The 13,881-nt window shown below is 38.5% G+C and overlaps 1 protein-coding gene across 1 annotated transcript in view; it reads left to right on the plus strand.

Moving 5' to 3' along the window:
* Positions 1-13,881, plus strand: part of LOC126484443 (activating signal cointegrator 1) — a 116,039-nt gene that overhangs the window by 53,962 nt on the left and 48,196 nt on the right. Inside the window, exons 5-6 of the mRNA XM_050107962.1 lie at positions 2,932-3,050; positions 11,222-11,367. Coding sequence (XP_049963919.1) covers positions 2,932-3,050; positions 11,222-11,367 — 265 coding nt within the window. The remainder of the gene's footprint in view (positions 1-2,931; positions 3,051-11,221; positions 11,368-13,881) is intronic.

Here is a 13,881-nt window from a genome sequence, read left to right on the forward strand (position 1 = left end):
GCGACAATCCTAATCCTTGTGCATTGTTGGTATTTTTGTGTAATGAAATTTATTTTGTTGCTATGAATTCTTGAAAGGCTGCTACATTCATACTTGAGGCGGAGAAAAAAGCTCGTTTTTTACTTTTTTTTAAATTTATTTTACTGACACGAAGGTTTTAGTGCCAGTATTTATCTTTGTTCCTGTAAAGTGTGCCTGTGTAGCGCTACATATATTCGACGGCAGAAGTTAGTTGTGTCGGCACCTACTAATATTTTTCAGAACATCCACTTTCTTTGCACTCGATTCTAAGCTCCAGGCGGTTTTTTGGATTACAAAAACCAGAAAAAAGTGCAGCTTCGATTCGAGTAAATACGGTAATCATTTTCATTCAGTATAAATCGCGAATGTTAAACTGTAGATGGTCCTCATCAGAAATCATCTTAGCTGCGTATACCAACACATTGACTATAAACTTTTTGTGCAAGGGATAATGAAAACTTATTTGCATTCAGGTACGAGGTGGTGGTGTTTGGTTCTCTGTACACTGAATGACGAAGCTAGCCTTCGCCCTTACGACAATGAAAAATGCACCACATTGTAGAGCATCTGAAAGAATTTATTTATTTATCATCAATAGACCTCTACATGTGAACCATTTGTAGCACAAATAATATCAACTCTATATTTAATTTCTGGCCAAGTTCTTTGTAACATTTCCTCTGTTATTGTTGCAATCGCATTAGCAGTATGATGTCACAACGTAGGAATATCGTCCACTTTGGTCACATACACGTGGTCCTTCATGAATCCCCACATGAAGAAATCAGGCGGCATAATGTCGGGTAAACGTGGTGGCCAGGCAATGGGTCCTCCGTGTCTGATCCAACAATTGGGAAACTTCCTATCCAGGAACTTGCGAACAGCCATTGACCAATGCGGCGGAACTCCATCTTGTTGAAAAATGATATTGGGTTGCAAATCTCGTATCTGAGGGTACACAAACTGTTCCAACATGTCCTGATACACTGACCCATTCACTGTTTGTTCTGCAAAGAAGAATGGTCCAACAATCCTGTCATGCATCAGCCTGCACCAGACATTTAGTTTAGAGCTATCATGAACATTTTCAATGACAATGTGCAGATTTTGTGAACCCCAAATCCAAACATTATGCCTATTAACCCTTCCTGATAGATGGAAGGTTGCCTCATCTGAGAATAAACATCTTTCCGGGAAGCTGGCATCCATTTCAATACGCTGCAGCATATCCGCAGCAAATTGTTGTCGGCGTGATTTGTTGTTTGGCGTCAGATGTTGCAGGATTTGCACTTTGTAAGCACATATATGAAGACGCTGGTGAACTACACAGTGCAATCTTGATCGAGGTACATCAGGTTACCTAGATGCTTGACTAATTGACTTCTGTAGGCTTCTGAGAAACGTTTGTCTGATATCCTCCACTGTCTCTTCTGAAACTTCGTAATGTGCACTACCAGAATGTTTCAGAACACTTCCTGTGCCAGAAACTTCCTATACCATTCCTTAATTGTTTTTACATCAGGTGGATCACACTCATACATAAGACGATAATTTCTTTGCACAGTAATCGGCGATTTTGTTTCTGCAAACCACCTTACTGCTTGCGCACACTGCTATTGAGTCGCCATTTTCCTTTCATGCAACCATGCTGCACACTGGCGACGATACTTGGCATTTCTGATGTGGGAATATAAATTCTTTGAGATGCTCTACAATGTGGTGCATTTTTGACTGCCTTATCTACTATGGTTTTTCTCTCCTGGGTTCTTGAAATCAGGGAGGTTTGAGTGGGACACCCAGTATAATGTTGGTACGAGCATCATTCATGTGATCCGCACATTGTTGCAATGCACCGTCTCCATGAGGCCATATAAAAATGTGTTATAGATGTACTGGATGAAATAAGACAGTTGAAAATTTGAAAGATTATTTTTCAGAACTCTCCAGGAAGAAGTTTATGGCAGCTGCCAGTAGTTCAGTACCTATTGCTGTTCTATTCATCCTCTCATAATACTCATCGTATTCCTAGAGAATAGGCTCAAAATACAGCTTGAAAAGATTAAGGTTTAGGGAACATATCTTCATATTTGAATTTCCTCATGAAAGAGATGAGCAAGATCAGGGGGACATAGTTAGTAGGGTATGGTGATAGGACTTGATCTACGAGCAAAGACAAACACAGGTGGTAATTCAAATGTGGTGCCAGCCCCTTGTGCCACCTGATTTAATGCAGACATGTGGCGAACCAAATCTGCTACAAGCTGTCCAACTTCCTGTACTGTGCATGTTTCATGTGTCACTCAAGTCATCTATATAATGAGAACACTGTGCAAACCCTTGCAGTCAGTAGTTGCACTTTTGAAGGTCATGGTGATGACAGCTGTTGAAAGCTTCAGAATTTGCTTTGAAATTATGCAACATGATTACAATGGAGTCCTTTTTTCACCTTTAGTTTATTTAAGTACTAACTTCCTCAGTTGTCTGTTTAAATATTTATTTAAACTACGAAACAGTGGGAACTCAACATCTCTCTGTGGTGAGTAGCAATCATTCGTAATATTGTCATTATTTAAACTATGAATTCATATCAATATAAGTGAGGCATTTTTAGGATTACACTCTTTGAATGTAAAGTTGCTGTACAGATCATGCTAACATCAAGCACAGTTCCACTTTGAATTTTTGAAGCCGTCAACCCTAATTTCTTTGCACTGTTTATAAGTTTTGTCAACCAGTTTTGTTTTTTGTGGATATGGTCCTTTTTTTCCAACTATTTACTGGCATTACTATGGCTTAATTATAACGTTTGTTACTTCCCAGTATAGATTATGTGAAATATTCAATGTAGTTAACTATACATGCTTACACTTTTTTGTATTTTTATAACTCTTGCTATTTTTTGTCTTTAAGGTCGACATCGCTGTGACTGCCAAGCTAGCAAACATGGGCTTATTAACAACTGTCTGCATTGTGGCAGAATAGTTTGTGAACAAGAAGGCTCTGGACCTTGCTTTGTTTGCAAAAACTTGGTGAGAAATTATTGGCATGGATCAAATTAACAATACTGTTGTTATTAGTGCTATTGTTGTTCATCATTATTGCGGCAACTAATATTTTTGTTACATAAGATTACATCAAATAAAATTACTTATTATGCAGATTAGGTTTCAAGTAAGGCATTCCTTGACTGGATGGTTTTGATCATCTTCACGATCTTGCAAATATGCTGAATGGGATGACAAAGTTGTTAAGTCACTGGACTCACATTTGGGATAACCACCAGGGTTCAGTCTTCTGTCAGCTGCTCAGATTTAAGTTTTATGTGGTTTTCCTGAATTGCTTCAGGGATGTTAGATGGTTTCCTTGAAAACCGGAAACAGTTTATTTCCCAATCCACCCTATCCAATTTCAACTTGTTCTCTGTTTCCACTGACCTTGCAAGTTATGACACTGTAAACATAAATCTTTCTTCCTTCCATTCAAAGGCAGACATTCTTCTGTGGACAGTTCTTTAGTTGCCAGTTGACTGCTCTTGAAAAAAATCACATTCCAGTTGTGGAGACGGTGATTGACTAACTATAAGGTGTTAATTTGACACAATTTCTTTTTCCATGATTAGAATACCTAAATCTCAGCTGGGTAATGGGAACTAAGATATGCAAAGTTTTGAGATATTGATGACAGAAGGAACAATTCAAATCCATTCTTATTAGAATTAATATGTTATGACATCTCATTGAAGAGAGAAATCAGATTTGATTGTAAACAGTATAAAATTTGGTTGTATGATTGTGTTATTACAATAGATTTGAGAGATGATGTGTTAACCTGTATAGGGTTGTATGTTTGCTCAGCTGGTATTCAGCATTCGGTAACTTCATAGTTGTTCAGTGATGGTTGTCTTCCTGCTGTTGAAGGATATAATGAATATATGTCAAATAATGTACACCATACTACAGTACTTCATGTTTGAACTCTTGATTTTTATTTATAATCAGTGATCCTTGTCTGATGATCAGCTTTTTCACAAGCAAGAGTCAAGGCTTGTAAACTACATTCATTAACATGATATTACACAGTTCTCTAATGACAACAACTCATTACATGTTATTGATGTTTTGATACCTAATCACTGACTAACTGATAATACAGTAGTTGCATACTATTGATGTTGAATTCAAACTAATGACTGATTGTAGAGACATGTGCCAGGCCTATTTGTAGACAACCGTAATATCAGAAATTATAAAATGTTTGAATATAGCCCTATTACATGTTGAATAATAACGTAAAAATCAGGAAAATTAAAAAAAATATAAAGATGCAATAGGCAAAAGAGCAAGTTTAACTGTGAGCTGTATAACTAAAAAAGGCAGGGTTAGAGGTACTATTTTATGAGTCTGGTTTCTATGTGTGTTAGGATTTCCAAAGCCGATCATAAAGTTTTGAGAAAGTTAGGTTTTCCTAGTTGAATAATTTACAAACTAACTCATTATTCTAGTGAAAGTAGGCATTTTTGGAATCAGAAAAATGTGGGCTACAAAAATCTGGTAGTGAATTTTTGAAAGAAGTATATTTTAGTATTGGAACATTCTGGAACCCGAAAATTTGAATATGAATAACTTGGGACATGATTTTTCTGGAAAACATAAAACGTTTGTTGAAAAGAGGAGAATAAGGACTGTTACACTGACTGTGGGTGTTGCTTATTCATGCAGGCAGCCTCTTCCTCAGTAGTTTCTCTATGTTGAGTAGGTTCTGTTTCGTATCTTTCTAACCTAGAAATGTTGAGGTAGGTGCCTGTAATTGTATGTACATTTTCACTCAACTATGCTACTTTGCAGTCAGTGATGGCAGAGCAATGATAACCTTGTGGTATCTCTTGTCAAGTCTTTGCTCTCAGTTAACTATAGGAACAGAGTGTTGTCGTAGATTCATGTGTGTGAAATTTTAATTGTGAGTAAAATTATTTAAATAACACAAACATTAGCTGTCTTTTTCCCTGTCCTGTACACAGAAAATGTTTCATTGTACTCCACACTTTCATCAAATTGTTTGCAGTTGATTCCACATTTCTGACAATACCAGTTGTCACAAATACACCTTGTTCAAGTGTAAACTTTGTTATTACGACTAGTTTTTAGATTAGTGTATATATGTGATTATTAAATGTCTAGAAATATCATTGGCAGCACAACTGAAAGACTTCCATTGCTACTTAATTGAGCTTAACAAAATCTTGCCGTAGGAATACATTTTGCATAATTTTGTTAACTGTGTTTACTTGGTTTCTGATAGATACAACATTTAAACACTATCAACAAGAATGTTGCATCAGAAGAAAGATTCACTCAAGAAAACTATAAAGTTATGACCCAGTGCACCCTTGTGTTGAATGCCTCAACTCATTAATTTGCCAGTGCTGTGTCCTCCTTAAGTCAGTTCCTGAAATGAGATCATCTCTCTCTGACATCCTCCCCACACCACCCATTCCCACCTTCCTTCACCATCCTAATCTCTCAACATTCTTGTCAAACCTTATGATTTTTCCAGATGACTTTCCCTATACCCCAAGGTTCCTACCCCTCCAGTCGTTTCCAAAGTAAAACCTGCCCCTGCACTCACCCACTACCATTTAATCTAGCAACATCTTTGGCGAATTACATTTTATCAAATGAAGACCAAACTGTTATTCACCAACCAACACAAGTTCACTGCACATTGTTTTGTTACCGGATGTATCTAAATTCCCTGACAGACATTGAGGACTTGTAATGGGGATAAATATGGTTAACCCTTTCACTCCTACAGATGTGTGCTTTGCATTCTGTGCTGAGGCGGCTTTTGTTAAAGCTGTATTGCTTGCCAAACGCTGGTGCCTGTGCTGGGAGATGGTGTTCTGGTCAATATGAAATACTTATCATCCAATATTTTGAAAACTATTAGGTCAAAAAATTTAATTTTTGCACATCGGCAGGCCACATCATACGTAAGCATCCGAAGCGACCAAGAGTGAGTGACCTCTGGATATGCGACACTCCAGCAAGAAGCAGCAGCTTCGGGCGATACACTCTGGTGTCCTGTGTGCAAGAAATTATCTTCCGCTACAAGACGGCTATTAGAATTGACTGTTTTTTTCTATAAAACAGTGCCTCTAAACAGTAGAATACTGTAGTTCGAGAGTAAGGCAACAAAATTAGCTTTGCTTAGGAAAATAAGGTGACAAAGGAGCACCATGCATGAAATGTCTGAAGGGAGGAATCTTCATGGGGAATTTCGTAAATTATATCATCAATTATTAAGATAACCATACAAATTCTTCGAATATGTGTGGATGAATAGAGAGACGTTCGACTATCTCATCAATAAATTAAAGACAATTATTTCTTAGATGACCAAGAAGTTTCAACAGCCAGAGAGCGTGGAAGAATGACCAAATATCTTACATAAGGAAGAATGAGTGCTGTTCCATAAGAGGTCTCCGTGGTTTAGCTAGCATCTTCGGCTACTAATCATGAGTGCAGTTTTGTAAGGTGGAAGAATGACCGACTGTTGTAAATAGGGAAGAATGAGTGCAATTCTGTAAGAGGTCTCTGTGGTGTAATGGTGGTGTCTTCAGGTACTAATAATGAGTGCAGTTTTGTACAAGGGCTGTGTGGTGTAATGGTAGTGTCTTCGGCTACTAATCAGGACCATTGTTCGGTATTGGGTTCGGCCTTGGCCACAGTCCTGTCACCAATTCTGTATGTTAAAAGTTTTGCCTATACTGTTTACACTGCACCTTGAAGTACATTTTCAAGGTTTTTCCAAAGTACTTGATCTTCAAGTGCGGACACACCTATCCCAGTATATCACACACATTAAATTGGTAATAAAACATTAGATTCTTCCTTTGTGCGGCCATATTGTCCGTAGCTGCCTTACAATTCCTGGGGGTATTTTTCTTCCATCGTTACAACTACAAGAAAGTGCATGGTTTTTCTCACCACATACATTTCACTTTATTGAAGTAAAGCATCATCAGTGCTGTGTGGTGTCTAAAACGTAAAAAAATGCATAGTTCTGCAAAGCAGCGAAAAATTAGACAGCAAGAATCAGTGTCTAACGAAGAAAGGAACCGAAGACATGCTAGCAGATCATTTCCCAGTGTAGGTGAAAAAGCAAGCAGAAATTATCGTAAGTAAAAACCAACAAATTGCTAATGAACTGTTTTTCAATCTTAAAAACGCCTTTAATCGCAGACCATAGATGAAGTCTTACGTCAATAAAGTGAAATGTATCAGGTAAGGAAAACACCCATTTTCTTTTAGTTACGGAAAAAAAATCCTTATAGTAAAACAAATGAACAACAATGAAATTCACTGATATTTGATTGTTGGGAATGTAATACATCAGCAATCAGTGTTAACCAAACATTTCAATTAATCTAAATAATATAGTCTGCATATGTAATGCATACAAAATGTTTAAGAAGAAAGTGAAGATTTTTTTTTTTTTAAAGCGTGAGCTTATTGACACCTCATTCATTTGTTTTCTTAGTGCCTTCAGTTCTTGCCAAAATTTAGTACTTGATTTGAAGGAAGCCTTTTTAACAGTTAACTGTCACATCAATGTATCTTTTATGTGTAAGATAATGAGGGGTTGAACATAAGAATTTTTTGACACTTCATTCTCATAGCTAGCAGCAGTAGTTTATGAAATATTTCAGTTTTTCCTCAAATCAGTAATTAAGTTTTTCTTAAGTAAGCTGATTACTTTCAAGCACTTAAATATGCTGGTCACTTTGATATTCCATTTGCCCATTTCCAACTCTTTGTTTGGCTATGAAAATTCAGACATTGTGTAATCTGTAGAGCATCTTGTTTTCAATCAAAACATTTGACAAGAACATATTGAGTGTTACTCATACGAAAAAATATGCCCTTGTTAGCGTACTCTCCCTTCCAAAAAACTTCCTTTCGATGTCTTGAACTGCTTATGAAATAAAATGATTTTTATGATCACTTGATTCCCATGTGCAGGAAGGATGCGGGAGCACCACAAGTGACTTGTCCGCTGTTATGACAACCGATATCTCGAGAATGAAAAGAGATATCATTTCGCTCTCAACTTTAAATACAATTTCAATATGTTGGCTATATTTCGTGCTCAATAATATATGGCCTAAAATGAACTATACACAAAATCAACACGATGCAACCCAAGGTATCAAGCTGTAAAATGTGGAAGAATCAAAATTTTTCGCCAAATAGTTCTCTTTAAAATTGAGTGATAAGTATTTTGTAGCAGCCAACATGTCCACTCCAGTGCTCTGCCGAAAAGACCCATAGCTGTTACTTTCACTATCATATGTGATGCAGCGACAAGATTCAAAGATTCAAACATGTTTGAATTCAAACACAGCAATTAGTAGCAGAGGATAGATAGCGTCATGGACGTTGCTCACCTATGACACTTCCATAGCTATACCTGTGGCTATGTTTTGTCGTGTGAAGATGTTGTGTGCTGTCGGTCGCTTCTGTCGTTTATATAGGATGCATCCTTACAGTCTGATGTCTTCACCCGAAAAGAACTGAATTTCTTTTCATTATACATCATATATTCGGCGCTGCATCAAATTAAGTGAAACACTGCTCAAAATTTTAAAGAGTTTGCAGAGGTAAAAGCGCATTGAGTAAACATTGTGTATGGTTGACTTTAGCACATACACTGCAGTGATGAACTGTAGATAAAATATTGAAATTTTATTTAAAATTGAGAACAGAATGATCTCATTTTGTTTCTGAGTTATTGTGTTTTATATCTGAAGGACAGTGCACGATGCACTCTTTCACATCCTTGCACAAGGCTAACTATATGGTCATAATAATCGTCATATCATAAACAAGTTTTTTTGCAAATAATAGCATGCAGTTATTTCCATATGTTGTATGATAAATATTCAAAACTTCATTCACTGATCACCTTCATCCTGTGCCTACTACAGGTTTATTTACATGCCATTTAGTTAAGTTTGTGATATGCCCAGAGAGGGTTGTACCTTCTGTTGTGCTTGTGGTATTTGTTCATACTGTACTACTTGTAATAGTAATCATTCACCACAGTACAGAATGCAGGCTGCATGTGCATTTTATTTTTAGTGTGTTGCTGTTAATCATTGTGATCTACACATTTGCAGAATAGGCTGACATGATGTTACTCTATACGGTGAAGCTCTGTGCGATTGGGAAGGGGGGGGGGGGGGGGAGGGGGAGGGACTGCTCATCAGTTGTAAGTGGAGTGTTTTGTACACCACCAGAAACTTTTACACCCTATCTTTGCTACAGTGTACCAGTGGGACTCAGAGACATGTACATTCATCACCAACAGGGCTGACTGTGGTCCTCCACAGTGATGTAACACATCAGAGTTTGAAGAGACTGTGTTCCATGCAGTGGAAGGGGACACGTTGATGAGTATCAGAGACATAGCATGTACTTTGCATATGGATCACCAAACCATCTGTCATGTTCACAAACCGCAGCTACCATTGTACTACCCCCAGAAGGATTTTGCGTCAAGAGTGTACTTCTGCAGGTGGTTCTTGCACCATTCTGTGGATGAACCCAACTTCACATAGTGGATCCTTTTCATGGATGAAACCAAGTTAATTTAGGAAAGTGTTTTCAATTCCCACAACAGTCATTTGTAGGCTAATGAAAACTCATGTGCTTCACGTCCCTGTGGGTTTCAGGAACGATTTGGTCAAAACATTTGGCAGGGTTCCTGGATTGGCATGTGATTGGGCCGTACCTTCTTCCCCCACATATCGTGGGTGCCGTGTACTTGCGATTCCTTGACATCATGCTGCATGGGCTCTTGGAAGATGTTCCATTGCATGTGCTTCAAAATGTGGTTCCTGCATGATGACACACCACCTCATTTTTCACAAGTGGACAGAGATTGTCTGGATTGGTGATTTGGGCAACAGTGGATAGATCGTGGTGGCCAGATTGCTTGGCCTGCATATTCTTCTGACTTTAATCCAGTAGACTACTACCTGGGGGGGTCACATGAAATCCTTGATTTACAAGGCCCCTGTGACATCCGAGGAAGACCTACTGGCATGGGTTATGGCTGTAGCAGATGCTGGAGGACTAGGGATTGGTGATCGTGTGTACTGGAACACAGTAAGGAAGTACTGTATCCGTACTGATGTCGGTGGTCTTCACTCAAACCCTATTTGTAAATGGACCCAGACGACAAGCAGCATTAGTCAGAGAGCAATGTGTGTTGTGGTATTTTGCATGTAGTGGTAAATGGTATGTTTCTGGTTATGTGTTCCAATGCTAAACTTGACTGGCTTGGTCCCCACTACAAGTCCTCAAAGTCTGTAAAAGGAATTAATTTACACCTGTATAAATAACAACCAATACTAAACTAAGTGCATGAATGGATATAGAACTACTGACTGCCACGGGGACACCCAGAACCCAGTTGCCACGTATCATTCAAGGGACCTGAGTACCTGTTATGCCACACAAGCTATATCAATCCGCCTACCTGAGACTTCTTTCTCCAGTCTATGGAGATGGTATCCCACCCTCTAACATATCCTCGCATTTCAACACCTGCTGGATTTAACGTCTGTTAACATACAATCCTCCATCTCTGTGTTCAGTATTGTTATTTTTTATTATGTTTTATATATTTTATTGCTTTTTAAATTCTCATCTCCCTCCCCCGTCTCTCTTTCTCTTTTCCTGATAGTTCTTAATTGGATTGTTCACTTCATTTTTCTTCTGCTTAATCCATCTTTACTCCTCACTCTGCTCTTCTGCCATCTCTGGACTGAAATTGGCACAGTGCTTACTATTGTAGTATTTTTGACCACTTACTCTTTCTCCTTCATCTTTGTCTTACTTTCGCCATCCAACATGTGGGTCCCCCTCACACTGGCACCTGAGTGACATCCCCCTCTTTTCTAACCTTCCCCAACAACTCCCTCTTTCCTCCCCAAGGTAGAAACTAATAATATTGAAAGCTAGGGCAGTTTCTTGTACGTGAATAGCAGCAGTACTTAGATTTTCCCCGTTTGAAGTTAAGTATTGACAAATCATTCTGTCTTGGAATATTTTTAGTTTTCAGCAAGAATATTATTGTATAGTGTTATATCTTTTGGTTACTGTCTCATGCACTTTGAATTCAAAATTTTGTATAGGTTTGCACACAAGAGCAGCAGCAAGTGCTAAATGCAGGTTCGAAACAGTCTGATTATTTGTACAAGAAGCTCCTGGAACAGAAGCCCCAGGGATTGGAAAATGCTATACAACAGAGAAACCGTCTGTTGGAGTATGACAGAACAAGGTAAATCCCATGTGTGTGTAATTTACCAATTTAAATTGTATTACAGTTTCCACAAGAGAGCTTTGCCAATGACAGAAAATAGTCATGTGCAATGCAACAAATTTGTGTGGTAAATTTGAAAGAAGAAAAAAAAAACAGAGCATAGAAATTGTAGATGCTATAATTATTCAGTGTAAAGCATCACTGGATGGGAAATTGAGGTATAAATCTAAAAAGATAGTGATCGTTTACCGCCTGTTTGAAATATAATAGACATGAACATTCTTATCATATTTCTTTCATTGTATACTCCAGATGTGGTACTAATGATCACACAACAAGAGCATCATCATTTGCCCTATTTGTGGTATTAGTTATGCATGACTATGTCATAAGAACACTGGTAGAGGTTGGGCCTGAACTTATAACTGCCAGCCTTAGCAAACCATTACACTGTAGCTGTTACCAAGTGGTTTGTGTATTCCATTTTGCTTTGTGTTGTGCATTGCTAATTTTCTTATTTTTAAATGAGTGGAGAGAATAATCCTGGTCCACTACAAGTTTCAAGCACAATTATTGCAGCACCAGAATGAATCAGCAATCATTATGACCATGTGCTTTTGTGGAAGCACAGAGCATGAATGTAGGCTGCCAGCCCTTTGAGGGGAGGAGGGGTGGGGGTGGAATTTGTTTCCCTGCACTGCTCTTCTCCCCTTGAGCGGTCTAATTTTTGTTTGTTTGTAGCCATGGCTAACTGCCATGTTATAATATCCACACACACTACCACAACCAGTCACATTGTTTGTGTTACATGAGTTTACTTGAGCCCACTGGTGCTTATCTGGGAAGGTATACAAAATTCTTAAATACTAACCAAGCAAACTGGTGTCAGATAAGTTAATCTGTAACTTATTTCTCATCTGCAAAGGTCCTTGTTGGATTTTTAGCGCACACATCTCCTTTTGTTTATCTTAAGACTGCTGTGATAGTCAAGCTTCAATCCCCATTTTGTTTTGTGCCATGTTGTATTTTTTTACACTGTTTTTAATATCACTTTAATCTTGGTGCAGTTCATATTGCCTTAACAGATTGTTAGTACATTGAAATAACACCATAATATTGCACCATAAAATCACAGTATAACTACAAACTTTAGAAACTCCATAAGTGAGTGGCAGCCATCATAAGAGCTCCCTCTCGTATTTTTAAAGCACATTTTTATTATTGTCTCTTGTGGCTAATAATGCATTCATGCATGTCATATCTGTTTTGTTACCACAAACTACTTTTTCTTTCTTTCTTTCTTTCTTTCCTTATGGGCATTTCTAAGCTTTCAGGCCCTTTTGTCTTATTTTGCAAATCTTATTTTTGTGCAATTACTTACTAACTTCATTTTCACTGATTGCCTCACCTCACATGCAAGGTCATCACAACTAGTGTTGCTCCAGGAGGCTCACATCCCTTTTGTGAGTATGTGTGTGCCAAGTGTGGGGTCCCAAGCCATTGCAGTACATCTTTCTTTCCCGTGCTTCAGGCTTACTTTCTGCCTATATCTTTCCTGTGACTGGTCTTTAGGACAGATTCCCTGCTGGCAACCTAGCTTGCTCATAGGGCTTCATTTATGCCTTTTGCCACTTTGCATATTTATTTTACACCACCTATTTGGTTAACTCATTAGGTTCCCACATCTGGGTTTGACCTCTGCCTTTCAAGAATTTTTAAAGAAGTGTGGGCCATGCTGTGCAAGGAATGTTGTCCAATACCCAATGTGGTAGCCAGTCCGTGTTGAAGGGGGAGGGTGCAGGTCGTCAGTTACCCATGGCGGTAGCCTGCTGCTGGCAACACAGGGAATGTATTATTGATGCCTGAATTGTTAGCCCCTTGCTTGTGATGATGAGTAGGATCCTGTCCATTTGGGGACATCAGTTTCCTGGGCAGTAACATGTATTACCCAACCTTGATGTGAAACCTTAAATGTCAACACTTCAGGCATACATCTTCCTGGTACATGGACAATCAAATTTGTGGAGACTTTGGTCACTTCATGAAAACTCATCATGTGAGCAACCACCTTTCTGTGTAAACTGTGAAGATAATCATCTTTCCTGGCCCCAAAGTGTGCTACCCTAATTAAGGAACATAAAATACAGGAACTTAAGGTCTCTGATTGCCTCTAATATTTTGACACTTGGAAAAAAGCACAGTTGCTTTCATCCCATCCCGCTGGTATTGTGTGTGGGTCGTTGGCACTACCTCGAGTACTTACTCCCTTTGTTCCCTCAAAGTTGACCTCTGGTAGCCAACAAGTAAATTAGCCCATATATGAAATAGGCACTCTCACCTGTTGCAATTCCTGCAGCACCTTGACTTCCCACATCTGGCCAGAGAAGCAGCATCTTCCTCTGGGATTTACTGCTGACAGGACTCTCTTTAGAAAACCCTCTCCCTAGACATCTGTGTACTAGCAACGCAGCTCATAGTGCAACAACTAGCAATGCCTTGAAAGTTTTCCAACCCTCTGAAATAGAAACACCC

The sequence above is a fragment of the Schistocerca serialis genome, chromosome 6 (genome assembly GCF_023864345.2).
Source record: "Schistocerca serialis cubense isolate TAMUIC-IGC-003099 chromosome 6, iqSchSeri2.2, whole genome shotgun sequence".
NCBI lineage: Eukaryota > Metazoa > Arthropoda > Insecta > Orthoptera > Acrididae > Schistocerca > Schistocerca serialis.